We start from the raw sequence: 26270 nt of genomic DNA, 5'->3' as shown, positions 1-26270 counted from the left end.
ATCTTTTGCACCACGGATGCCCTTCTGTCGCTGTCTCACTCTGGGGCAGGATCAAGTCTGCTCTCTGGAGTGGGGCTGTCTGCAGCGCAGCTCTGCACACCTGAACGTGTTCTTTGTCACTTGTTTGGAAATGATGTGATTGAAGATTTCAGAGAGGTCATTGGAAGCTTTTCTGTGCTGGCACTGAATGTTCATTTGCATGAGGAAGTTGCAAACGACTTCTGCAGGCTGAGATTCAAGGCAGGTGGTATTGGGGTCCCTCAGCCCACCTGGGCCGTGACCTCAAGTGTCCGCTGCTGAGTGTGAGTGGCTTTGCAGGCCTGGTGGTGGGAGAGCCTCAGGCTCCCTCCTTCTTCGTTCCTGACCATGCCCTGGGCCCCTTCAGTCTGCCTGCGGCTCTGTGGCATCCCTGCCCTGACACTGGGCACCTGTGCCCCTAGCAAGCCCACCTGGCACACGAGGAGGGAGGGGTGGGTGGCCATGTCCTTCCTCTAGCCACATGCCCTGCTGGCCGCTCCATTCTGAGCTTTGTGCAGAACCGGGTCTGAGCTGGAGATTTTTCTCTGAGAACCTGCAGTTGTGCTGCAGCCGCACGCAAGGGCCCTTCAGCCGCTGGCTCTGGCTTCCCTGACTCCTCGGGGCTTGTTCACCCCCAGGCTTTCTCACCTGCACACAGTTAGGCCATTTTCAATGCTCGTGGGCAGTCACGGACAGCAGCAGAAACTCCTCAGCCCCTTTGTTACTTCAGAACGCCTGCCCACATGCATCTTCTGAGCTCGTGTTGTCCTCATGGCCGTGGGGTCTTGAGTGGGAACAGGAGATGCTGAGCTGTGGTCCACCGTCCAAGGCGCTGCAGAAAGCAGCTAGGCTCTTTTAGGATGTTTCTATTCTGGTTGCTGCCTTCGTGGTGTAACTTTTAAGAACACTTATGGGAATGTGCTCATAGAACCATCACCTGTCCTGAGAATAAAACTCCTGGAATCATGATCAAGTCCAGTGTTAACGTGGCCCAACCTGTCTGTACTTCTGGGGAGAGACCAGGAACATCACTGGACTCCTCATCCCCGTAATTATTTAGAGAAGAAGCAAGCAGCAGATAGTCTCCATGCGGCTGGTACTTTTTTTGTTGTTTTTTGAGACAGGGTCTTGCTCTGTCACCTGGGCTGGAGTGCAGAGGGGCGATCATGGCTCACTGAGGCCTCAACCTACTAGGCTCAAGCTGTCTGCCCGCCTTAGCCTCCCAAGTAGCTGGGACCACAGGCACCCACCACCACCACGCCTGGCTAACTTGTTTTTGTAGAGATGGAGTTTTGCCATGTTGCTCAGGTTGGTCTCGAACTCCCGATCTCAGGTGATCCACCCGCCTCGGCCTCCCAAAGTGCTGGGATTACAGGCGTAAGCCCCTGCGCCCAGCCTTGGGGCCTGTCTTTGAATGGGAACGAGACTGTGCAAACCGTGGACTACCCTGTGTCACCCACAGCTCAGTGGCCTGCCGGCCCTCAGGGGCTGCTGGCCGGGAGACCAGCCAGAGCACGAGGGGGGTCAGGGCTGTGTGGGTTTTGGCCTGATTCTGCATTTGGTTGTTCCTGGGGGCCATGTAGCCTGCCTGCATTAGGAAAGTGCTGTGCCATCTGATCATGAGCCCCTCTGCGCCCGCTGGTAAGGTGACCTTGCAGCAGGAGCTGTGCCCTGCCCGGGTAGGCACCCACTGGGTAGGACCGGAGCAATCCTGGCAGCCGCCACCTGCAACCGTGCACTTGTTTCTCCTCACAGTTTCAAGTAAATCCGTTTTTGAAGGCTTGTTGTGTGTTTTGTGATTTCTTTGGGAATATGAGTCGGACGGAGGCGAGAGCCTTAAGCCTTGCAAGCTGTCGGCCTGGGAACCCAGACTTCCCAGCTTCTTGACGAAGTGTCAGATTTCCCGCATTGACAGAAGGGAGCATTGAAGGGATGCCTTGGAGCCCAGACAGTGGTTGTCCCTGTGTCCTTCCCTTTGACCTGGCATCAGAGGTGTCTCCAGTCCCTACCCAGGGACCCAGAGGAGTTCAGGCCCCAGTAGATTTTCTTAGATTTAAGCCAAAGTGAGTTGCATTATCTGCAACGAGGACAGATATGGGAGAGAATGTGCTGAGAGCCAGGCAGACGAACTAAGGATCTCATTGATCTTTCTTTTCTGTTTACTAAACTAATATGTTCTTGTAAACAGTTCTTCAGCATAGACAGTGAAAGTACCCCCCGTTCTCATCCCAGCCTCCCCGTGAATCACTGCTGCTAATTAATGCTGTTAGCTTGGAATTGTAGAAACAGGATGTTTTCCATGGTAATGCACTCAAAGTACACCCTCGATTGGCAGAAATTGGCAAGTGTGATTTTCCAAGTGTTGGCAGTGATGCAGGGGAACAGGAACGCAGGTGGGGCAGCTGTTTTGGGGACAGCTGGTACTAGCTCATGGCACTAAGGACACGGGCCCAGGGACTGGCATCTGCGTCCTGAGGTGTCCACCCTAGGGCAACGCGAGAGACTGGGTATGGGCCACGCAGGGATGTTCATTGCTACACTGTGACAATTGTCACAGGCCGGAAGGAGGCGGGTGGACTACGGTGGAGCCACCCATGCTGTTACCTGGCAGACGGGCACACAGCCTTGTTCCATTGCAAAACAAGTGAGAGATGGTATTGGTGTAACATGTAAAAATGCAGATACTTAATTTTTATCAATTCATGTGTGGGGAAAAGCTGAAGATACGCGTGGGAATGGTGTGGTCACTTCTAGGGGTGTCGGAGGGTAGAACTTCAGCTCTGTTTTGCTTTAAAAAGAGTAAGGGTCGCATGGCAGAACTAGCGTCTGTTCACCTGTTGATCCTGATACCGTGGATTACGAGACCCCCCCTCTTTTCTGTGTGGTTCAGAAACAAGCCCCTCAGACAGGACACAGTGCCCAGAGGCAGTGACCTGCAGGCCCACCCACTGCCATCTCCACTGGTCTCAGGGTTGCCGCATAGCCTGCCAGCTGCGGCTGCTTCCTGGGTGCCCTCCAGGGAGAGCAGGGGATCGTGGGTCCCTGGCGGTGGGTGTTTCTTTCTCCGGGGAGAGCAGGGGATCGTAGGTCCCCGGTGGTGGGTGTTTCCTTCTCTAAGGTTTGCTGCTATTTCCAGGCCTTTCTGTGGGGCCTGGGTCCTGTCCCGGGACCAAGCCACGGGGTCATCCTCAGCTGCACTGGGCGTGCCAACCACAAAGGAGTCACTCGCTACAAGCAGCACCATGCAGCCTCCTGTCTGGACGAGACCCTGCACCCCACAGACTGGAGACGCACCCCGATTTCCCAGGTCACAGGGGGAAGTGTGGATCTGATAAGGGACTAAATGTGGCGTCTTTCATACGTTTCTCTTACATATTTTATTTTAAAATGAAAAAAAAATCAGGTCATGGGGAATGAGTAGAAGGCTGCTGCCTGCTGCAGTTCCCCTCTTGCTCCGAGAGCGGGGATGGCCCAGCTGGGGGGACCTGCTCCGGGCCTGGGTGCCGCAGCCTCACAGACACAAGGGCACAGGCTTTGTTCTCCAGGGATCTGTCCGACACCATCGTCCCCCCGGGGGCTCAGACCCTGCACTTTTCTGTCTGCTGCTGGGGTTGAGGGGACAGCAGATGGGCAGCGAGGGCTGGTGGCTGCCCAGGCTGGCCATGCCCAACACCAGCAGGTGAGGCGGAGGCCGAGAGGGTGTTGTGGCCGGGTCACCTGGGCCCATATGGAGTTCACTCCTCCCTCTGGGGGCCGCTTGGCTGTGCTGCCGGAGGCATGGCGCTTTCCCCACCCGATGGATGGCGGGGCTTCATCCTTCCTCCCCTTGCAGGAGGCTGGGTGCCCAGGGTCCTCCGTTTGTCCCCTCTCCTTAGGGGAGGTCCCTTTTTGCGGTGTGACCTCTAGTGGGCATTTAGGGTCACTGCAGAGGGCTTGCCCCCAGCCAGCAATGTGAAACAAAATGCCATTTGGACCTACCCCAGCCCCCTCCCCATTTTGACTTGAAAATCCCCAAGTGACAGAAGGCACAATGCGTGTCCTTCCTATCTTTGCCTCTGTCCCTCTTCTTCCTGAGGGGTGCGATCCCTGGCGCCTTCCCTTCTTGTGTGCCGGCGTGGGCCCTCCCTGCCGTCGCTGAAGCCCACCTGCACTGCCTCTGAGCCACGGAGGTCCTGGAAGCAAGGTGGAAAGGTGCTGGAGGGCCAGGGGGAGGCGCCCCTGCAGCGCTGTCCCTCCCCAGCAAACAAGCAGCTGGGCTCTGCTGGGTATTCTCCATGGCACTGTGTTTGGCAGACATTAACCACGGAACAACCAGGGGTGCTCGTGTGGCTGGGATCAGCCCACTCCACAGGAGAGGAAGCAGCAGCTCAGAGAGGCTGAGTAATCTGCCCAGGGTCACACAGCCAGGGAGTATTAGCCCAGGGCCCCAGCCCCGCAGCCTCACCTCTCCCAAACATGCTCCTCTAGGAAGAGCCGCCGCCGGTGACGCTCAGTGTCAGTTGTTCTGGGACCCTTTCACCGAGTGTGGGGTGGAATCAGAAGCGCCAGCTCACACAGCAGTGGGGCCAGAGCAGTCCCGGCTGAAGCTGGGCGCTGATGAACTTGGACTGGAAATCTTAACTTGGGCTCAGCCAGAGTGTATTGCTTATAAAACCACGACTTTTCCCTTCCCATATGAGGACTTCTAGTACCTTGAATTCGGTTCTCATATAAAAACACGAGGGTGCTGTTTTACAGAAACACAGGGAGGCTAAGCCTGGCACGCTGCGGCCACGTGGGAATAAAACTTGGGCTCCTGGGACTCACATTTCAAACCCGGAGCCAGCTAAGGCCTCTGACGGCGCAGCCCCCATGCCCCTCACAAATGTGGGTGGAGCTGGGTCAGCATCTGGCTTCCGCATCCCCATCTGCCGTGCGCCCCTGCCTTTCCAGCCTGTGGCTCACCTTGCCCAGCCCCACGGCCTGATGCCCTGGCTGCATCTGCCTTGGCTGGGGCTCCTCTGGGCATCTGGAGTTGCTGCTTCCTGGCTCCTTACAGGATGTTTGCAGAAACTGCAGGTCTGCAGAGGACAGACGGCTCTGCCCGCAGGGAGGACAGGCAACTGGTGCTCCTTCCCACACGTACCTATGCAACTGGCCCCAGGTCTGGCTGTCCTGAGCTCTCCCTGCCTGGCCCTGCTGATGAACATGCCCTTGTCAAGGAGCAGAGTCGGTGGAAAGAGGCAATGGACCTACCCAGGGTGCGAAGATGCTTCTCAGAGTGAGGCCTGAGAAGCAGCTTCCGGCCCCAGGGCCAAGCAGTAGGAACTGACAAAGCACGGAGGGTCCACGTGTGTGCACAGCCGAGCTGCAAACCCAAGGTCGTCATGTGAGAGCCCTACCCACTGCCTCAAGGGAGAAAACGGCTTGGCTCTAGGAGTCAGGCCTGCGGTGGGGCCCAGGCAGCCCCTCACTGGCTGAGACCCTTGCAGTGTTCTCGATGCTCAAGCCTTGTCCGCTCGCCTCGGGGCAGAGCATCACCTCGGCACAGTTGGTGTTTGGGGCCAGGTGAGTCTGTGCGCCGGGCCGCTCCATGCGTTGTGGGAGGTTGAGCAGCATCCTTTGCCCCAACAATGGATGGCAGTCCCTCCTATCTGTCAGCCAACAGGCCCAGACAAGCCAGGTGTCCCCCGGGCCACTAGGCACTACCGGGTTGTGACCTGCACCTCCCATGCGGCAAACAGTGCTAAGCACTGGGGACACGGCAGTGAACACTGACGGCTCTGACCCCACACAGACCACAACACATCATGTCCCGGGATACGTGCTCTTGGGGCTGCCCCGATCACAGACACATCAGGAGGCAGTGGACTTCCAGGTGCAGGGAGGGTCAGGGCTGAGGTGGAAGTGGGCAGGGGCGGTCGTGTGCTGCTTGGCTTAGGTGACACCTGGCCTGGCACCTGGTGGGTGAGGAGGGGCTAGTGAGATGCTGTGTCCTCAGCTGTCTTCCTCTCCACCTGGGGGAGACATAATTCCCAGAAACCTCAGCAGGGGCCGACTCCTCACTGGCCAGAGCCAGCCCCACGCCACCCAGGAACCAACTCTGGCCCAGGGAAAGGGGTTTCCGTGAGGCTTGAGTCTGTCGTGGCTCCCCTGCAGTTCTGGGGCTACCTTCCCCGGGCACATTCCACCCAGTTCCTGAGCAAAGCAAAGAGGCAATGGCCAGTGGGCCACCGTCTGCCATGCAGGCCAGTCGGTTTGCTCCCATGGATTGGGTGGGTGTGAAGCTCAGCGTCACCAGGAAGCTGTTGGGAGAAATGCACACCCCAGTTCCCGCACGCTGAGATGTGCCCTGGGGAGGGGGTTTGAGCATTTGCAGTTTCCAAGGCCCCCAGAGCAGCTGTCCTGTGGCTGTCATCTGCCGCCACTGCACTAAACAAAGCACTTTCGTTTCAACATCTCTGGGGAAGAGGATTCCAGAGAACACACTTCAGGAAAATGCACAATTTTACATGCCCAGCTAGCAGTCCTTTGCCCTTTAGTGAGAAAGGGTTGAGCTGTCCTTCTTTTTCCTTCCTTTTAAAAAGCATTTGGGCTGGAGCAGTGCCTCACGCCTGTAATCCCAGCATTTTGGGAGGCCGAGGCAGGGGGATCACTTGAGGTCAGGAGTTTAAGACCAGCCTGGCCAACATGGTGAAGCTCTGTCTCTACCAAAAAATACAAAAATTAGCCGAGTGTGGTGGCACACGCCTGTAATCCCAGCTACTCGGGAGACTGAGGTGGGAGAATTGCTTGAACCTGAGAGGCAGAGGTTGCAGTCAGCCAAGATTGTGCCACCGCACTCCAGCCTGCGCGACAAAATGAGACGCTGTCTCAAAAAAATAAATAGCTGGGTGTGGTGGTGGTGGTGATGGGGGGTGCCTGTAATCCCAGCTACGTGGGAGGCTGAGGCAGGAGGATCACCTGAATCCGGGAAGCAGAGGTTGCAGTGAGTAGAGATCGCACCACTGCACTCCAGCCTGGGCGATAATGAGAGATTCCATTCCCCCACCCCCTGCCCCGAAAAAAAAGAAATTAAAAAAAAAATAAAAAGGGTTTGGTTAGGTTTTTGAGGTATAAGCTATTTATAGTGAAATTTTACCGTGTGTGCAGTTCTGAGATGACAGATGGTTGTAAATAAGCACCATCAGGACATGGAGTGCTCCAGCCCCCATCAAAATCCCTTCATGCTGACGCTGCAGTCTCTGCCTCCCCAGATCTCCAGCCCCTGGCGCCCCTGATCTGCTCTCCACCCCATAGTTCAGCCTCAACCAGAATGTCTGGGGAGTGGGCTCTCCCAGCAGGGAGTCTGTCTGCCTTTCTCCTTTGGCAGGGTGTGGCTCAGCCTTTGTGCATTATTGCTCCTCTAATAATGCACAATTACTGCTCCTCCAAGGAGCCTCATCAGACGTTTTTCCAATACCCTCGTGAAATTTTACCACCACAGACATACTGTTTGTGTACTGTGTGTATACCTGTGCTTCCTACTTCAAGAGAGGAAGACAGTTCCAGCTACTCAGGAGGAGGCAGGAGGATTGCTTGAGCCCAGGAGGTTGAGGCTGCAGTGAGCCACTATCACACCCCTGCACTCCAGCCTGGGTGACAGTGGGACACCCTGTCTCTAAAAAAGGCAAGATGTGTTTCCCCCTACCTGCCAAGGACCAGTGTTTGCCCATCTGCAGGAAGCAGCACCTTGCTAAGAATGCGGGACTTCAGCACGATGCCCTGAGATCCATCCATGGTGTTGCCTGAATCAACTGCTCATCCCTCGGATTGCTGAGCAGGATTCACAGGGTGGAGGCACCACAATGTATCTGTGTCCCCAGAAAGAATATTTGCAGTTTCCAGTTAGACACTTTATCAATAAAATCACTATAAACATCTGTGTGATTTTTTGTGTGGACATAAATTTTCATTCCTTTAAATACCTAAAAGTGGGACTGCTGTGTCACATGTTAAGCACATGTTGCATCAGAGGAGAAACTGCCACATTTTCCCGAGCGGATGAAGGAGTACCCCTGTGCCACATCCTCGCCATCCCTTACGGTGTACTCAGTGTTCTTTTTTTGAGACAGGGTCTCGCTCTGTTGCCCAGGCTGGAATGCAGTGGCCTGATCTCAGCCCACTGCAACCTCTGCCTCTCGGGTTCAAGTGATTCTCCTGCCTCAGCCTCCCCAGTAGCTGGGACTACAGGCATGCACCACCATGCCCGGCTAATTTTTTGTATTTTCAGTAGAGACGGGGTTTCACCGTGTTAGTCAGGATGGCCTCGAACAACAGGAGGCGGAACTACAGGCATGACCAAGAAGGTCAGGACATAGGCGGCTGGAGCCATCCTGCGGGGGATGCCAGGAGCCAGTGCAGAACATGTCCTGAAGTTGTCCTGACTGCAGAGTGGAGTGGCTGGAACATTCACCCCACCCTGTCACTGCTGATGGCTGTCCCCACACATGGGTCGAGCAACTCTCGCAGTTGGAAGGAGCCATTAGCAGGTGAAAGTGAGGCTGTTTGCCTCAGTGGCCCACTGCTTCTCTGCCCTGTCTAGCCAGGTTGATGGTCCCCTCTGGTCTGGTGGTAGCTTCTGCTGCTCAGGTGTCAGGCCTCTCTGCAGGGCCACCACTAGCCCAGGGTGCTCCTGTGTAAGTTCACATATGGCGCTGCTTTGGAGCAGGCTAAGGCCCAGGCTGGGGTGCATGACTTGGTTAGCTGAGCACAGGATAAATGCAAGCCTCACTTGTGTTCTTGGCAAGGGACCCTTGATTAGTGAAGAAACCACACAACTGTGCCCAGGAACCCTGCTTCTGTCTGGGTATAGGCTGCCTGGGGAGGTGTGATCTGGGAGGAACCTGCAACTCTCTCCCTGGGATCAAGGAGGTTCTGTGGGTTTGGCTTGGGTCCCCATTACCTTGGGTTCACAAAGATCTCATTCTGCTCCTCTTTCCCTCTACTTGGGGGCTTTGGAAACAAAAGCCTAGAACAGGCAGTGGTAGTGGCCAAACTTCCAGCCTGAAGCACACTCACGTCACAAACTGACGTGTGCTGGACTCTGTGTCTGGCTTTTTTTTTTTCCTTGAGACAGGGTCTGGCCCTGTCACCTGGGCTGGATGGAATCATGGCTCATTACATCCTCAACCCCCTGGGCTTAAGTGATCCTCCCACCTCAAACTCCCAAGTAGCTGGGACCACAGGCATGTGCCACCATGCCTAATTTTTAAATTTTTTGCAGAGATGAGATCTCACTATGTTGCCAAGGCTGGTCTCAAACTCCTGGGCTCAAGAGATCTTCCCACCTTGGCCTCCCAAAGTGCTGGGATTACAGATGTGAGCTACCATGACAGTCCCTGGTTTTTAGGCACTTTTCATGCTCTTTCATATTTGATCTTCTGAAACTTCCTTGGGATTGGTTCTATGGTTATCCTTATTTTAGACATAAAACTGAAGCTCAGGAAAGTTAGGCAACTTGTCTGATACCTGTCTCTGATAAGAGGCAGAGCAAGGATTGGGATCTAGGCCTTGTTACTCAGAACACAGGGGCAGGGTGGCTGGAGTTTCCTTCACATCCCCAGCCTGTGTCATGATGGATTTGCTTTCCTGGTTTTGAACATCACACACATGGAATTGTCTGTACATTCTGGGGTCTGACTTCATTGTACGCTTCATCCACATTGTTGTGGGTTGTGGTTGTGTGCCCTTTTCCACTGTTGTACAGAATTTCCTCTCTGTGAACATGCCATACTTTCTTTTTAAAATCTTTTTTTCCTATGGATGGACATCTGGATCATTTCCAGTTTGGGGCCATCAGGAAGAAAGCTGCTGTGGGTAGTTTTGTTCATGTCTTCTGGTACACATAAGCTCTCATTTCTCTTGGGTGAGTTGAGGAATTAGTTGGTCACCAGGTATTCATATGTTTAGGTTTTGTAAATACTACCAGTTTGCCAATGTGGTTTTATCAATTTCATGAGCCATGTATGAGGGTTCCAGCTGTGACATCCTCGACAAACTAGGTATTGTCAGTCCTTTTAATTTTAGCCATTCTTGGGTGGGTGAGGGCAGTGAAGAGCTATTCTTGACATGGAATGACAAGACCTAGTGTGCCCGAGGTGAAGGCCTGAGCGTCCAGGGGAGCATGAGCCTGTCTTCTATGCCCTGCTGTGCTATGGCAATGTTTCAGTGTGCTCAGGAGGAAAACAGACAGCAGAGAAGCCGAGTGCTCCAAAGTGGGCAGAAATGAGACAGGCATAATGTGCTAGGCTAATGGTGACTCTTGGAATTTTGTCATTAGCTACAAAGAGGGCAGTGACATGATTTACACACACACACGGGGTGGGGTATCTGAAATATTAGGCAGCTAGTATGGCAGGGGCACCGCCTAATCAGCATGGATGCTGGCCAGGAGAGGACGTGTGTATGTGCTGGCTGGAAACAGTCCTGCTCATAGGTCACGATCTTAATGATTAAATAACAAGGCAAGAAATCCGAGAGGGCAGTGCCTGGGAGCACCCTGTTTGCTCTGTGGCCAGAATGCAGCACACTGAAGTACTGCCTATCAGGGTTAGAGGTGCTCGTGATGGTTTGGGCAAATACAAATATTAATCCAGAGTATTTGAGTCTGCATGAAAATACTGAAAAGTGAGGGAAGACCCAACCGTTTCCAAGAAATACAAATGGGAACTGGCGATAACTTAAAGAACATAATCAGAGAGGCAGAGGGCATTGGGTTTTACTAAAATATGAAGACATAACGTCCTGTCTCCACGTCAGCAACTGCCCAAAGTACACGCGTTCAAGCGAAAAGAGCGGGTGGGGTGGGGAGGCTCAGGGCCAGCCAGAGCTTCGGTGCTTGCACGCCCAGGCCTCCGGGTGACGACTGCTTCCAATTCCGCGGCCTTTAAACCCCAGGTTGTTTAAAAAAAAAAAAAAAAAAAAAAAAAAGAAAACCTATTTCTCTAAAAGTCACGATTCGAGCCCCATCTGAGGACGCAGCGATCCAGCGCCAACTCATTATCTGAGATAAAGGAGTGATTTTACCAGAAGCGCCTATGCAAGACGCAGGGCCCCGCGCGGGCTGCTCCCACCTCTTTCTCTCCTTGCAGGCTACCGAGACCCTGGCTGGGGCGGCCGGCGGCCCCTCCGGCGCATCCGTCGGAAATGATGAGTGGCTCCAGTGGCCGGGGTCTGCAGGACCTACCCCAGCGGGCATGGCGGGAGCCCCGCAGCCCCACACAGCCGCGCTCTGAGCCGCTGACCCCGCGTCTCTGCGTGAGGGACCAATCAGCTGCCAGCTAAGTTCACATACCTAGAAGGCCAATTTTGATTGGCTGGGCGCGGGCTAGTCCGCGGGACGGGCGGGCGCGCGGGCGCTGTTGGGCTCCTCTGAGCGGTTGAGGTTGGGGCTGGGGTTGGGCTCGGGTTGGGTTCCGCCTGGGGCAGGAGGGAAAGGCGGGAGCCAGGGCGTCAGGGCCTGCGGACGATGTGTGTGTGAACGGGCGCGTCAGCCATAAGAAGCCATATGCGTGCGAGCCGGTCCCCACCGTCCCCGCGGCGTTGTCACCATCATCATGAGGCCACTGGAGCAGCCTCAGGCGCTGCTGACGGGGAGCCGGGCGCGGGGTGCGTCGGGCTCTGCAGGTTGGTACTCACACCCAGCGCGCAGGATGGCAGGCAAGTGAGTCCTGAATCCTGCCCGCGGCTACCCGACACCTCGCCTATGAGTTCCCGGCCCGGCATTGCTCCATGACCTATGCATGGGCACAACTCTTGAGCGCCACCCACAGGAACCTCACTTACATTGGCTTAACAAAAACGCAACTGATGGTTCCACATAACTGAAAATGTCAGAAGTAGGCCTTCAGGCATGGACGTATCCAGGTACACATTGACCATGGTCCTGGAGGGTTTCTCTCCATCTCTCAGCTTCCTTCCTTTTTGCTGGCTTCCCTTGTGGAGGCAAGATGATCACCAGGACCTCCTGAGGTTTACATGTTATCAGATTATCAACCTCAACAAAAAGGAGATTCTTTTTTTTCCCAGCCTTCCAGGCTGGGCAGTGGTGAGTTTGGCCCACCTGAACTACAAGGACTGAGATGGGTGTGGCCCCCCCTCCCCACCAGGAATATAGCAGTGCTGTCATTACCAGAAGGGGCCTCAGATGCTGTGGAGGGCAGTGCCCCATCCTCTGTTTTCAAGCATTATCTGGGAGAGTTGATGCTTGAACCTATTACTCTCACAAAAATAGCAATAATAATAATGGTTATTATGACAGTGAAACCCAAAAACACTTATATGGCTCTTACGGTTTCCACATACAAAGCACTTTGACCCACTACTGTCAGGGAAGCAGGGCTTTGCACCCACTGGAGACGCTTCATCCAGCCAACATTCAAGCAGTTTGTTGGGGAGTGGAACAGGGAAGAGCAACACAGGCTGTGTAACCCCAAATGCTTTGTCATCCCAGAGACAAAGCACCCGGGTTTTTATAGTGGAAGGAGGTTCATTAATGGACAGTTTGACGATGTTTTTTCTTCAGTATTTCAGTAAGTTGAGGGTGTCTGACAGATCATCCTAGGTGATGTGATTGGCAGCTACATGTCTTGGAAAGTTCTCAGCAGGTTGGAATGCTCCTGTCTTTTCTGATGCTCCAAGCACAAGTGTAGCTGGAGTCAGCTTGAAGCTGGTTGGCTTGGGAATGCAGGATTCCATGACAGCCAGCCCCCAGGAGCCCCTAGACATTCACGCATGAGCTAGCACACGCCTGCTTCTGATGTCACCCTCTCACTCTTCTTGGGCTCAGAGGATCCCCCCATCCCCGCCACCCGTGGGCTTTATTGTTAAGAGTCAGTTCTGAGAAGACAGGTCCAGGCCTGTGCCCTAGCATCCCTGCCCCCTAGTTTACACAAACCCTAAGCTTTTCTGTTCTTCTCTTCTAGGAATAGCACATTTCAGACCTACGAGAAAGAAGTGTGCCTCCCCCGTCATTCGGTAAGGAAAGCAAATCCTCAGCCACTTGGCCCTGACCCCAACATACCCCTGTGGGGTGAGGAGAGCAGGGAATGTGGGTCCAGAAGCTGCATCCCATGAGAGAATCCTCCAAACACAAAAGTGTGGTTGCAGGAGCTATCCCTGGGCCTCCAGAACACCTCCCAGGCCCTCACAACACCTCAGAGTTCAGGAGGCCACCTAATATACCTGCTCTGGGCATCAGCTTCTCCGTGTGCCCCTGGAGGTGATGGCAGCCCCTCTCCTTCCTGCCTGAGGGTGTTGCGAAGGTCACATGGGATGGATGTGGAAGCTCTTGCAGACCAGAGTGTGACAGATGGCCATAAAGGCAGCACTCATGTGCGCATAAGCTCTAGAGCTGCTTGTACATGCCCATTTTCAGAGGGGACCACGAGACTTGCTCATTGTAGCACAGCAGGAAGCGGCTGAGAATCCCAGCGCACCTGATTTGCAAGCTCCGGGGGATCGCCCTCCAAATGACCTTGGAGGCCTCAGGGCGAGCCACGGTAGCCTGCCTCTTTCCAAGCTGCAGTAGGAGCTGGGGACCCTGCCCCCGGACACCATCTTTCTGAGCACGGATCTACTGTGCTTGAGAGCCTCCTGTCCCCCTGCAAATGCAGCATCAAGCTCAGTTCTGTCATTTCTGGATCTTACTCAGATGCACCCTGGCCCCTGGGCCATCTGCTGTGAGTGCCAGACCAGATTCGGGGGCCGCCTGCCTGTGTCCAGGGTGGAAGGAGCACTGCCTTACTGGGTCCCTGTGTCCCTGAGACCCCGAAAGCAGGTAGGTGACTTGAACCAGGAGGTCTTCACCTAGGGTCCAGGGTGAATGTCAGTTGACCAGTCACCCCTCAGAATTAGAAGTATTATATGCATGGATATTTTAACATTTCAGGGAGACAGTTTGATATTATTTATTTATTTATTTTCATGTCAGATGGGTAATATGCTGTCATTGTAGCAAGGTCTGAGGGAGGCACACCTCACACATGTGCATGAGTACCCAGTTATCATGCTTATGAACTATAAAAGGATCTGTGATTTTTAAACAGTTTTTTCTAAAAACTAGACTTCTAGAGGTTTGATTGGCATGTGATAAACTGCACGTGTGTCAAATGTACAATGTGGTAAGTCTTGCCGTAGGTATTCCCCCCTGAACCCACCACCACCATCAAGATAATGAGCATATACACAACCCTTAATCATGTCCGTGGGCTCCTTTGTAACTTTACCCAACATTCCATACCCTGACATCCCCAGGCAACCACTGACCTGCTTTCTGTCACTGTAGATTCATTTGCATTTTTGATAATTTTATATAAATGGGGTCATAGACTTTGTACTCTTTTGTCTGGCTTCTTTCACTTGGCATAATTATTTTGAGATTCTTCCGTGTGATCATGGGCATCAATAGTCATTCTTTTTATTATTGAGTAATGCTGCATTATATGAATAGGCCACAGTTTATTCATTCACCCAGAAGGACATTTGGGTTGTTTCTACTTCTTATGTGTTACACACAAAGCTGCTATGAACATTTGTGTACAAGGCTTTGTATGCACATATGCTGTCATTCTTCTTGGGTAAATACCAAGGAGTGGAATTCCTGAATCATATGGTAGGTGTATGTTTAACTTTAAAAAAGAAACCTGTTGACTGTTTTCCACCATTTTACATCTCTACTAGCAGTGTCTAAAGTTCCAATTCCTCACATCGTCACCAACACTTGGTTTAGCTGATGTTTTTAATTTGAGCCATCTTAATGGGTATCTGTCTCATCGTAGTTTTCATTTGTATACCCGTGATAATTGGTGATGTCAAGGATCTCTTCATGTGCTTTTGCCATCTGCACGTCTTACTCGATGAGGCATCTGTTTGTTTTGCCCCTTTGAAAGAATTGTTTTTTAAATTACTGAGTTTTGATAGTTCTTTATATATTCTAGATACAAATTCTAGATACAAGTTCTTGATCCGAGATTCAATTTGTAAATATCTTTCCATGTCTTTGGCCTGCCTTTCCTTTTTTGAGACCGGGCCTCGCTCTGTTGCCCAGATTGGAGTGCACAATCATGGCTCACTACAAACTTGAACTCCCTAACTCAAGCAATCCTCCCCCCTCACCCCCCAAGTAGCTGGGACCACAGGCGTGCACCACCATACGAGGCTAATTTTGTTTTATTTTTCATGGAGATGAGGTCTCACTATGTTGCCCTGGCTAGTCTCAAACACCTGGACTCAAGTGACCCACCCGCCTCGGCCTCCCAAAGTGCTGGGATTACAGGCATGAGCTGCCACCACACCTGGCCAAGCCTCTTTTCTTAATAAATTACACTGCCTCAGCTATTCCTTTATAGCCATACAAGTGGACTGACAGTTGTTCATATATGTATGAATTTATTTCTGAACCCTCTTCTCTTCTGATCTAATTGTCTATCTTTATGCTAATACTACACTGTCTTGATTATTGTGTCTTGACTTTATAATGCCTGGAAATCAAGTAGTGTTCATTTTCAAACTTTGTTTTTCTTTTTCAGACTTGGCTCTTCTCTTTTTTTTTTTTTTAATTTCCATGTGAATTTTAGAATCAGTTTGTCAATTTCTACAAAAGTACCCTACTGGAATTTTGATTGGGACTGTGTGGGCTTTGTAGATCAGTTTGAAGAGAATTGTCTTTTGAAAAATATTGAATCTTTTGACCCATAAACATGATACATTTCTATGTTTATTTAGGTTTTCTTTAATATTTCCCATAAATATTTTGTAGCTCTTATTATATAGGCTTTACACATCTTTTGTCAGATTTACCCATAAGTATTTCATAATTTTGATAACATTGTTTTTGAATTTCAATTTGTGACTTTTCATTGCTGTTATTAGAAGTACAACTGATTTTTTGTCTATTGTTCTTGTATTCTACAATATTGCTAAACCTATTTATTCTAGTAGCTCTTTTTGTGGATTCCATCAGCTATTCTACATAGATGATTGTGTCATCTGCAAATAGAGATGGCTTTCTTTCTCCCTTTTCAATTTGGAGACTTTTATTTTTCTTGCTTGATACACTGGCTAGACCTTTCAGTACAGTGTTAAATAGAGCAGTGAGAGGAGACATTCTTGTCCTGCTTATGAGGGATGGCATTCAGTTTTTCTTTTTCTTTTCTTTTCTTTCTTTTTTTTTTTTTTTTTTTTTTTTTGAGATGGAGTCTCACTCTGCTGCTCAGGCTGGAGTGCAGTGGCATGATTTCGGCTCACTGCAAACTCCGTCTCCCAGGTTCAAGCGATTCTCCTGCCTCAGTCTCCCGGGTAGCTGAGATTACAGGTGCCCACCACCACTCCCGGCTAATTTTTGTATTTTTAGTAGAGATGGGGTTTCACCATGTTGGCTAGTCTAGTCTCAAACACCTGATCTCAAGTGATCCACCTGCCTCGGCCTCCCAAAATGCTGGGATTATTGGCATGAGCCACTGCTCCCGGCCTTCCTCCCGTGTCTAATAGCCTCTACCACTACGTGCAGAGCTGTAACTCCTCCTCCTGCTGTAACCTCCTCCTCATCCTGTTGCCCGAACCATGTGCCTCGTTGAACCCGCAGCTGAGAGGTGGGACCACCCTGTCTTTCCGCTGGAGAAGCTGCAGGGTCACAGTGCCAAGGGTGGGCTTTAGGGAGGGTGAGGAACTGAGGCAAGAGTGTAATTTGCTATAATTCACATACATGTGATTGCATGTACATTCTTTTTTGAAAAATGCAAATGGTAGTGTAGTGAACTCACGGTGCTGCATCTTCCTCACTTTACAGCCTGTCTCAGAGTTTATTCCGTGTCAGTCCAGACAGCTCTGTTCCATTATTCCCAAGGCTGCCTATACCCTGTTGCCCGATGTCTGTCATTTATTGTCTCTTACTGAAAGGTATTCGGGCTGTCCATTCACTCCTGACAATGGTGCAACAAATATTTCTGTGCATAGGACACTTTGCAGATGTGAAAGTATCCTCATAGGACACATTCCTGCAAGTGGAATTGCCGCATCAAAGGCTGTCTATTTTAGAACCTGATAAACTTTGTTAAGATGCCAGCAGAGCCCTCTTCATAGCTGAGAGCACTGAGGCACAGGGATGCTAAGTGTCATGCCCAAGGGCCCCAGCTGGAGACCACCAGACCAGGACAGAGCCAGGTCTCCCAATACCAACCTGTGTGCTCTGCCAGGGCACAGGTGCAGATGGTGGGTAGGGAGGCCAGGTGAGCCACGGAGGTCCCGTGTGTCCCAACAGTGGGCATGTTGTAGAGGGTAGACCACAGTCCCATATCTGGAGTGGTTGGGTGTGCTTGTGGGTGGGAACAGCTCTCCAGGGCCTGCCCTGATACTAAGACCCAGCCAGGGGGTCTTCTGGGGGATGGCTCCATCAGGGAGTCGTTGGGGACAGGCATGGCTCCATCCCCTTCTGAATCTTCTCCTCCCATCCTCTCTGTTAGAGTCAAAAGACGGTTCAGTTTTCTATCCCCCAAACCGCCAAGATGTGCCCCTGCCTATGCCACCGCTTTGGGGGCCGCCTCCCGATGCCTAGGGACCAGGCAGTGTTGCCCTACTGGGTGCCCCAGGTCCTGAGGTCTCAGCAGCAGGTAAGGAGGAGGCGCACACTGCAGTGAGAACTGAAGAGTGAGGTGGGGGCCGGGGGAAGGGGAGATGGGAGGAAGAAGGGGAAGAGGGGTACCTGGGCTCTGCTCCCACAAAGGCCTCTGCTGGTGTCCAGAGAAGATCCCCTGGCAGCTGTGGCCATGGGCTTGGGAGCACAGAGGGCAGGTGTGGCTCAGGGAGGGCTGGCTCAGGTCTCCCAGTTGGCACTGGAAGGGCAGGGCCGCGCTGCTCTCTGCAGAGGGGTGATTGTTCTGGCACCCACTGCTGCTGCTGCTGCTTTCCTCCCTCTCTTCCTCCCCCTCTGCACTCTCCCTGGCCTCTCTCACCTCCCTGCCTCCTCCTTCCCACACTACCTCCCTTCCCTGGCCCAGCCCCTCCTCTGACTCTCTCCCCTGGCCCTGGCTGCATGGAGGGAGGTGGGAAGGAGGGTGCCCGGGACGGACCACCAGTAGATGGCCTATCCTCTCTGCTCTTGCTGGCCGCCTCCACAGCGCTAGTTCTGGGCAGCGGCAGCCGGTCTCTTCCTAGCCCCCTGGGCCTCTCGCTCCCCTGCTTTCCCTGTGTCCTGGGTGGTAGACAAGGGCTTCCTTGCTTCCCCCTGACTTCCAGTTGCTGGTTTTCCATTATTGGGTGGCAGGCTGTCCTCAGAGAAAAGAGCCCGCAGACCTCATAAGGAGGAGCCCTTGGCTTTTATCTTGAGCTGGCCAGTGCCCCTCCTGGAGGTTTGGAGTCCCAATCACCAGGCCTTCCCCCTTGGAGGGTCGCCAGGCTGACTGCTTGCCTCCATTCTTGTCTTTTAGATAGTCAGGAGGCAGCAGAGTTTGAAAGGCATCCAAGGTAACTCCAGTGTGTGTGTGTCTCATATCATCCCCCTCCCCAGGAAGGTGGGGTTCGTGAGCATCATGATGGTGGGGGCAGACCTCTCATCCCCAGACACCTGCCCACAGTGTGACAGTGACCTGAATGTGGCTTCCCTTCCCCTGCTCAACAGCCATCCCTGGTCACCCACTACCTTCCCCCAGTGAGCCCAGAGAAACCTCTGCTCTACAGGCAGACCCTACCCATCTGCCAGCATCGGCTCTCTGGATGAAACCAACTCCCAGCCTGGGCTTGGATGAGACCTTAAGTGGTTTTATTAAGCTCCAATCTTCTATAATTTATGACATAGTATGTGTGTGTATATATATTTATGACATAGTACATATTCCTATGTGTACCCTCTTATATACTCATACATTCATATATTCATGGCATATTGTATATTCAAAACATAATAATTATGTATCTATTCATTACATAGTATGCTCATACATTCATATATTTGTGACCTAGTGTATGTACATTCACATGTTCATGATAGACATAGTATATACTCACATTCATGTATTCACAATACAATATGTATTCATATGAGGGGCGTTGAAAAAGTTTATGGAAAATGCATATAATACGCTGGGTGCAGTGGCTCACACCTGTAGTCCCAGCACTTTGGGTAGCTGAAGAGGCTGGAATGCCTGAGCTTAGGAGTTTGAGACCAGCCTGGGCAACATAGTGAAACCTTGTCTCTACTAAAATACAAAGAATTAGCTGGGTGTGGCGGCACATGTCTGTAGTCCCAGCTACTTAGGAGGCTGAGGCATGAGAATTGCTTGAACCTGGGAGGCAGAGGTTGCAGTGAGCTGAGATCACACCATTGCACTCCAGCCTGGGCAACAGAGTGAGACTCTGTCTCCAAAAAAAAAAAAAAAAAAAAAAAGAAAAAGAAAAGAAAGAAAAAGAAAATGCATATAATAAAGCAGTGAAACAATGTATGGATTTCAATTTTTTTTTGCACCAAACTAAACTAATACTAACTTATTTTAACATATCTGAACAGAATCTAATTTGAGGTGCTAAGAAGGAAAAGACATCAGTTTAAAAAGAGTCCCTATCAGAGCAGCATGAATTCTGCTAAAATTGAACCCAGAACAAACATCACATTTATGGTGAAGTTTGGGTGGAACAATGGTAAACTCACTGATGCTTTATGACAAGTTTATGGTGACAGTGTACCACAGAACAGCAGTTTCCAGATGGGTGACTCATTTAAGAAGGGATGAGGCGATGTTGAAGGTGCAGCCTGCATCGCCAGCCCATCCACATCAGTTTGTGAGAAAAAACATTCATCGTGTTCATGCCCTAACTGAAGAGGACTGATGATTACCAGCAGAAACACTAGCCAACACCATAGACATCTCAACTGGCTCAGCTTACACAATTCTGACTGCAAAATCAAAGTTGAGCAAACCTTCCACTCAGAGGGCACCAAACCCATTGTGTCCAGATCAGCTGCAGACAAGAACAGAGCTTTCAGTGGAAATTCTAAAGAAGTGGGATCAAGATCCTAAAACATTTCTTTGAAGAATTGTAACAGGAGTGAAAACATGGCTTTGCCAGTACCATCCTGAAGACAAAGCACAACCAAAGCAATGGCTATCGAGAGCTGAACGTGGTCCCATCATGGTAAGAGTGGATGGGACAAGAGCAGAGGTCATGGCAACAGTTTTTTGGGATGCTCAAGGCATTTTGCTTGTAGACTTTCTGGAGGACCAAAGAATGGTAACATCTGCTTGCTTATTTATTTATTTATTTATTTATTGAGATGCAGTCTCACTTTGTCACCCAGGCTTGCAGTGGCGCAATCTCGGCTCACCACAACTTCCTCCTCTTGGGTTCAAGTGATTCTCCTTCCTCAGCCTCCTGAGTAGCTGGGATTACAGGTGTGTGCCACCATGCCTGGCTAATTTTTGTATTTTTAGTAGAGATGGGATTTCACCATGTTGGTCAGGCTGGTCTGGAACTCCTGACCTCGTGATCCTCCCACCTTGGCCTCCCAAAGTGCTGGGATTACAGGCGTGAACCACTGTGCCCGGCCAACATCTGCTTATTATGGGAGTGTTTTGAGGAAGTTAGCCAAAGCTCTAGCAGAAAAACACTCTGGAAAGCTCCACCAGAGTCCTTCTCTACCACAGCAAGGCTCCTGCTCATTCCTCTTGTCAAACAAGGGCAACTTTGTGAGAGTTTTGATGGGAAATTATTAGGCATCCACCTTACAGCCAAATTACAGTCCTGATTTGGCTCTTTCTGTCTTCTTTGTTTTCTAATCTTAAAAAATCTTTAAAGGGCACCCATTTTCTTCAGTTAATAATGTAAAAAAAGACTGCATTGATGTGGTTAAATTCCCAGGACCCTCAGCTCTTTCAAGATGGACTAAGCAGCTGGTGTCATCACTGACAAAAGTGTCTTGACCTTGTAGAGCTTATGTTGAGAAACAAAGTTGATATTTTTTATTTTTTATTTTTATTTTTAGTTTGTTTTAGGATGGAGTCTCACTCTGTCACCCAGGCTGGAGTGCAATGACGTGATCTCGGCTCACTGCAACCTCTGCCACCTGGGTTCAAGCAATTCTCCTGCCTCAGCCTCCCAAGTAGCTGGGACTATAGAAGTGTACCACCATACCCAGCTGATTTCTGTATTTTTATTAGAGATGGGTTTTACCATGTTGGCCAGGCTGGTCTTGAACTCCTGACCTCAGGTGATCCACCTGCCTTAGCCTCCCAAAGTGCTGGGATGACAGGCGTGAGCCACCGTGCCTGGCCTATTTTTATCTTTTAATTCCATTTTCTACAAACTTTTTGCAGTCCCTTTATGTATTCATAGTTAAGTATATTTATGTATTTGTGTGTCTGTGACCTGGTATGTAGATTGATCCGTCTGTGACCTGGCACATATGTGTATTCCTGCTCTCATGACATAGTATATGGGGAGATCAGGACCTCCACCCCCACCATTACTTTCTTTGTCTCTAAAAGGAGTAGGCTAGACTTGATCTTGAAGGTGTTTTCTGTTGTGGAGGGCTGCCGTGTCTGTGTTTTCTGGGCTGGCATCATGTCCTTCTCTTGGTGCACCAACTCTTTGTAGTGAGTTTGCCTTGATGGAATCTATGAATGAGTAAATCTGTGAATGGAGTTGGGGTCCCTGGAAAAGGTAAGTGATTTGAGTGGAACCCCCAGAGGCAGGGGTTGGGGAACGCTTGGGAAATAAATAATCACCAACCAACTGCTCACCTCTTATGGCTCTTCGAACCGTAGAATCACACATGTTGGGTTTATTTTTATTAAATATTTTTGGCTTTGAAACCTTTGCATCTTTTAAGAAAAGCTAAAAGCTTAGTTGACATGCATCATCTGGTATCTGATACTTAAAATAAAAATGGCATTAATTTTTACTCCAATCATTGTTTTGTAGTTTAGGTGGCTTATATAAGTAATGTTTCAAGCCTCAAAACCATTCACGCCAGAAGATTTCCCAGCACAGAATTAAGAGAGCAGATCTTATTGCTGCCAGGAGAATTATGACCGTTCTCCCCTCTGGCCGCAAGTACAGAGTGATTTAAAAATGTGAGACATTTTCTTTGGCCGCAAATCTGACTGATTTCCATTTTAATGAGAAAGTCCACATTTCTGATCTTACATTTTTTCTTGTAAAGACAGACTTAGGTGCTTTTCTCCTCTATGTTTTTGTGGCATAATTTTTCATAAGGAAAGTATATTTATGATATTTACATTAATATAATTAATGTATATTTTATATTAGTAGCATATTAACAGTGTAATAAAAAATAAAAACAAACTCTAGTATCCAGAGGATCACATGCTGACCAGACCCCGTGTAGAAAGTGCTGAAGAGCATCAAGGAAATGGAAACGTCGGAATTCCATCTGTGCTTGTGGCTTTCCTTAAACTTTTGTTATGGAAAATTTCAAATATACCCCAAAGTGGAGATTGGCTTAAATCAGCCCCACGTGCCCATCACTCAGCTCCAGTCATTATCCAGTGTGGTTCCTCTGATCTTCACCACCCACTCCTGCTCCAAAAAAGAGGATTTGGAAACAAGTCCCAGCTAGACATTGCACATGTTCCATATGCTGTTCTAAAAGAGAAAGCCTCTTGAAAAACAGCCCCAAGGCTGCCGTTACCCAGGTTATCATAAACCCGCAAGACGGCCTTTATCTCGTGAGCTCCGGGTCAGTGTCCCCACCCCGGGGCTGTGGCTGGGTCCTGGAAGTCCCCGTTTCCCGGAGGCTCTGGGGCTGGTGTTGCAGCCTCCTCGTGGCTCACAGAGTCCCGGAGAACACGCCCTGTCCTCAACCCACCTTTTCTTTGCCTAGCAGCCCCGCTGGATGCATGCTGCTGGCACAACTGCTGGCGGATCTGCGGTGATGAGTGCCTGTTGTCCAAGTTCCAGCAGCTCCAGGCCCCCTACCAGGACCAGCTACTGGCTCCCGCAGCGCGTCTGCTGCCCCTCGGCCTACTGACCCTCCTCCAGGCCATCCCGAGGGTCATCATGGCCATTCGGTGAGCAGGTGGGGGATGGGGGACAGTGGGTGGCCCTGGCATGGTGACGTCCACCTGAGGGAGGCTTGGTGGCCATCAGCGATGTGGAAGAGTGGGGGGTGGGGGTTAACTTGACAGGCGTCCAAGGCCTGGCACTGTGAATGTGTCCTGTGGTGCTCTGCACAGCGCAGGCTCTGCCCCGCCTCACCTAGAGATGCCAGGGCAGCCTGGGGGCGGCGGGGGCCTCGTGGGGGTGGCAGGGGCCTCGTGGGGCACTTCCACCCCTTCCCTCTTCCCAAGTTCTAAAATGGCCCTGCTCCCAGAAGGACACGGGTCCCCGTTTCCATAAATTTCCATTGTTATGTTGGGGTTGACGGTGCATCTTAACAGCCACTCACCCTCCAGCCTCTGAGCTCTGAGCACCCCCTCAGGTATGGGGACCTCTTGCCTGTCCCCAGCTTGAGCCCCAGCCGCCAGTCTCCATACTAGAAAGCCCCTTCCCCTGGTCTCTAGTCCCTATCCTCGCCCACGGTTCGAGTTTTGACCCTGGCACCCTTGCTGCCCACAGCCATGGCTTTCTGCTGGGATACCGCCCCCAGGAAGCCTCCAGGGCCACTCCCCGGGCCACAGCTGGGCTTCGGGGAACAGCTACTTCCTCTTCCTCCTTTACTCTCGGCCTAGGCAGTGGCTCCTCTGCAAAGCCTCTCTCCCCTCCTCCTCCTGCTCATTGCCCAGTGCAGCTCCTTCCTGCCTGGGGGCCTGCATCACACTGCATGGATGAGGAGACCTGTGAACAAACGCACACACACAGTCGAATTTACATGCATTTACTTGTTTGCTCGTTGTCTCCTCCATGCAATTGCAAGAGGAAGATTCTAGAAAATGTGCAGCGTCTGCAGGTAGCTGCCAGGTGTCCTGTCCTGTTTTCTAGTTGTTCACAGCAGGAGCTTAGCCCGGTCTTGGTCACTCTGCCACGGCTGGGAGCGGGAGACTCTCCCCTGTTTTTCAGGTTGTCCATTCTCCTAGAGTTGGATGTTGCCTCCCACTCCCTGGGCAGTCACAGTTGAGGCTGTGATGTGCATCGGGGTACGGGTCCCTTGTGGGCCTGGGCGCCAGCCTCTCCAGGCCATGCATTGGGAAGGGGGCCAGGAGCGGGCGCCGTGAGCTCTGTTTGGTCTCTGAGCATGAGCAGTATCTGGGCAACAGCGAGAGCTTTCCTTCTTTGTCGTTTTTCTTGTGGATTTATCTTTCTTTTTATGTTTGGCAGCTTGATGATCACATTTAGTTTGACTCCTTTGTACCCACACTGGGAGAAGCAAAGAAGAACACTTGGCCTTAAAGGATGGGCAAGGCTGGGCATGGTGGCCCACACCTGGATCCCAGCCTTAGAGGATGGGCGAGGCCGGTCACGGTGGCCCACACCTGCATCCCAGCCTTAAAGGATGGGTGAGGCCGGGCTCGGTGGCCCACAGCTGGATCCCAGCCTTAAAGGATGGGCGAGGCCGGGTGTGGTGGCCCACACCTGCATCCCAGCCTTAAAGGATGGGCAAGGTGTGGTGGCCTACACCCGGATCCCAGTACTTTGGGAGGCCAAGGTGGGAGGATCACTTGAGCCCAGGAGTTCAAGACCAGCTTGGGCAACATAGCGAGACCCCATCTCCACACAAAATAAAAAAATTAGCTGAGTGTAGTGCTGTGGTCCCAGCTACTTGGGAGAACGAGGTGGGAAGATTGCTTGAGCCCAGGAGAGTGCAGTTGCAGTGAGCTGATTGTGCCAGTGCACTCCAGCCTGGGCAACAGAGCAAGATCCTATCTCTAAAAGAAATTTAAGAAACAATTTTAAAGGATCAATGTTAAGTAGATGGTCAGGGGGCCCAAAAGGGAATTGCTAAGCCCTGGCCTCAGGCTCAAATTACCTGGTAAGATGGAAGGAATGGAAGGAAGGAGAGGGGAAGAAAAAGAGAAAGATGCCTGGGCTTCGTCTAGAGATTTGGAGTAACTGTTCTGGGGAGGGCCTGGGCATGCTCTTGTTTTGAAGTTCCCCAGAAGTGCAGTCCAGGTGGAGACCCGCCTGCATGTTGGTGCAGCTTCCTGTTTTCCAGCCCCTGAATTCTGGCACTTGGAGGGCCCCATCTCTTCCTGTCCTTATCAACAGCTTGTCTAGAAAGACCCAGGAAGTCACTCACTCTGTGGTGTTGGTGATTCATATGCTTCCATAGCAGGTGTCTGCTTCTGAGCCAAGCTCCCAGGGCAGCGGAGCAGGCACCAACCAGCATCCCAGGGGAGGGCACAGCTTGTCCAGCTGGGATGTTTGGGTGCCCTGTGAGATGCCCCAAGCCACCAACCCAGCTTATCTCAGGAGAAGCCTCGGCTGCCCGTCTGCCGGCCTGGAGAGATGTGCTACAGCAGCCGGGGGTGGGGGGAGAGGGTGGGCTTAGAATCTCTTGGCAGGGAGCCCCCAAGAGCAGGGTGAGACCTGCCTTCATTTCACCTGTCCCCTTCACAGTTCTGCAAAGCCAGCATTATCATCCCTTTTCAGAAGGTGTGGGCACTCAGGTGGAATGCCTCACCCCAGTCCTGCGGCTGGAAAGCGATATGGCCAGGACTGCACCCCACCCCTCGTCCCTGCACCCCTTCCCTGCCTGGGATTCCTCCAGCCCTGTGCACTGTGGAGCGCTTCTGCCTTCCGCTCATGGAGGTTTCCCAAGGGTACGCGCTGAGGGCAGCTGGTCTCAGCCTGGGGCCGGGTCCTAGTAACTGTCTCTCTTTGCTTTCCAGCCAGTGTTTTGGGGTTTGAAGTTGGAATCTGCAGCTACTGTCAAGAACAGCCACAAAAATGTGTCACGATCAAGATCTTTGAGAGTCCACCAATCAGGAGGCATCTGTGACAGTAGCTGTCTTCTCAGAACAGAATCCACACCCAGGATTCAACCCAAATTATTTCTCATCAGGTGATTCTTGGTTGTAGCAAAGTTCATGTGAATGTGGGTGAGTTTCTGTTATGAATGTGGTCAATAAATGTTATTTGTGAAACTCTAAACTGGCCACCTCTTAAATGATAACCTCTGACTTCCCTTCATTAAGGGGGGACTTGTCCCCATATCCGTGTCCCTGGGGGAGGGCAGCTATTTCCGAGTGTCTCTTCAGGGACAGCAGACCCACTGGATGAGGGCCCGAAAATGGTTTCAGCACCTGTGTCAGGTGGGTCTCCCTTTAAGTAGCATAACATTGTAT

General features: G+C 51.4%; 1 protein-coding gene, 1 long non-coding RNA gene and 1 other non-coding gene across 6 annotated transcripts; 1 reads left to right on the top strand and 2 right to left on the bottom strand.

Annotated features, from left to right (window-relative positions):
* Window positions 1–1033: 1033 nt before the first annotated feature.
* LOC134808832 (uncharacterized) lies at window positions 1034–11290 on the bottom strand. Its single transcript, XR_010152678.1, has 2 exons — window positions 7688–11290; window positions 1034–6014 (listed from the first exon to the last, which is right to left on the bottom strand). It is a non-coding gene; the product is annotated as an uncharacterized LOC134808832 (long non-coding RNA).
* A 63-nt stretch (window positions 11291–11353) lies between these two features.
* Window positions 11354–26076, top strand: C16H16orf95 (chromosome 16 C16orf95 homolog). Of its 4 annotated transcripts, none has more exons than XM_016930337.3 (7): window positions 11354–11664; window positions 12963–13014; window positions 13691–13816; window positions 17499–17645; window positions 18462–18498; window positions 22874–23057; window positions 25815–26076. In XM_016930337.3, the coding sequence occupies exons 1-7, from the start codon at window positions 11546–11548 to the stop codon at window positions 25831–25833; spliced, it is 684 nt and encodes a 227-aa protein (XP_016785826.1). In that variant the 5' UTR covers window positions 11354–11545; the 3' UTR covers window positions 25834–26076. The 4 variants fall into 4 exon arrangements, with proteins under 4 accessions (XP_016785826.1, XP_063653995.1, XP_016785824.1 ...); XM_016930335.3 differs by having other exon boundaries at window positions 11361–11664; window positions 22871–23057; XM_063797925.1 differs by lacking the exons at window positions 17499–17645; window positions 18462–18498 and having other exon boundaries at window positions 22871–23057.
* Window positions 13964–14067, bottom strand: LOC112205959 (small nucleolar RNA U13). The gene has a single exon (XR_002940091.1). It is a non-coding gene; the product is annotated as a small nucleolar RNA U13 (small nucleolar RNA).
* Window positions 26077–26270: the final 194 nt, after the last annotated feature.

The sequence above is a fragment of the Pan troglodytes genome, chromosome 18 (genome assembly GCF_028858775.2).
Source record: "Pan troglodytes isolate AG18354 chromosome 18, NHGRI_mPanTro3-v2.0_pri, whole genome shotgun sequence".
NCBI classification, from domain to species: Eukaryota; Metazoa; Chordata; class Mammalia; order Primates; family Hominidae; genus Pan; species Pan troglodytes.
The sequence above is the reverse complement of the archived record's forward strand: the minus strand, read 5'-3'. Positions and strand labels throughout refer to the sequence as shown.

What these genes read in the sequence shown, in the direction of transcription:
- C16H16orf95 (XM_016930335.3), top strand. Translation starts at nt 11,546, where the DNA reads ATGCGTGCGAGCCGGTCCCCACCGTCCCCGCGGCGTTGTCACCATCAT. An exon ending in TGTGCCTCCCCCGTCATTCG is followed by an intron (nt 13,015 to 13,690) that starts GTAAGGAAAGCA and finishes GATCTTACTCAG; the next exon opens with ATGCACCCTGGCCCCTGGGC. An exon ending in CCCTGAGACCCCGAAAGCAG is followed by an intron (nt 13,817 to 17,498) that starts GTAGGTGACTTG and finishes CCTCTCTGTTAG; the next exon opens with AGTCAAAAGACGGTTCAGTT.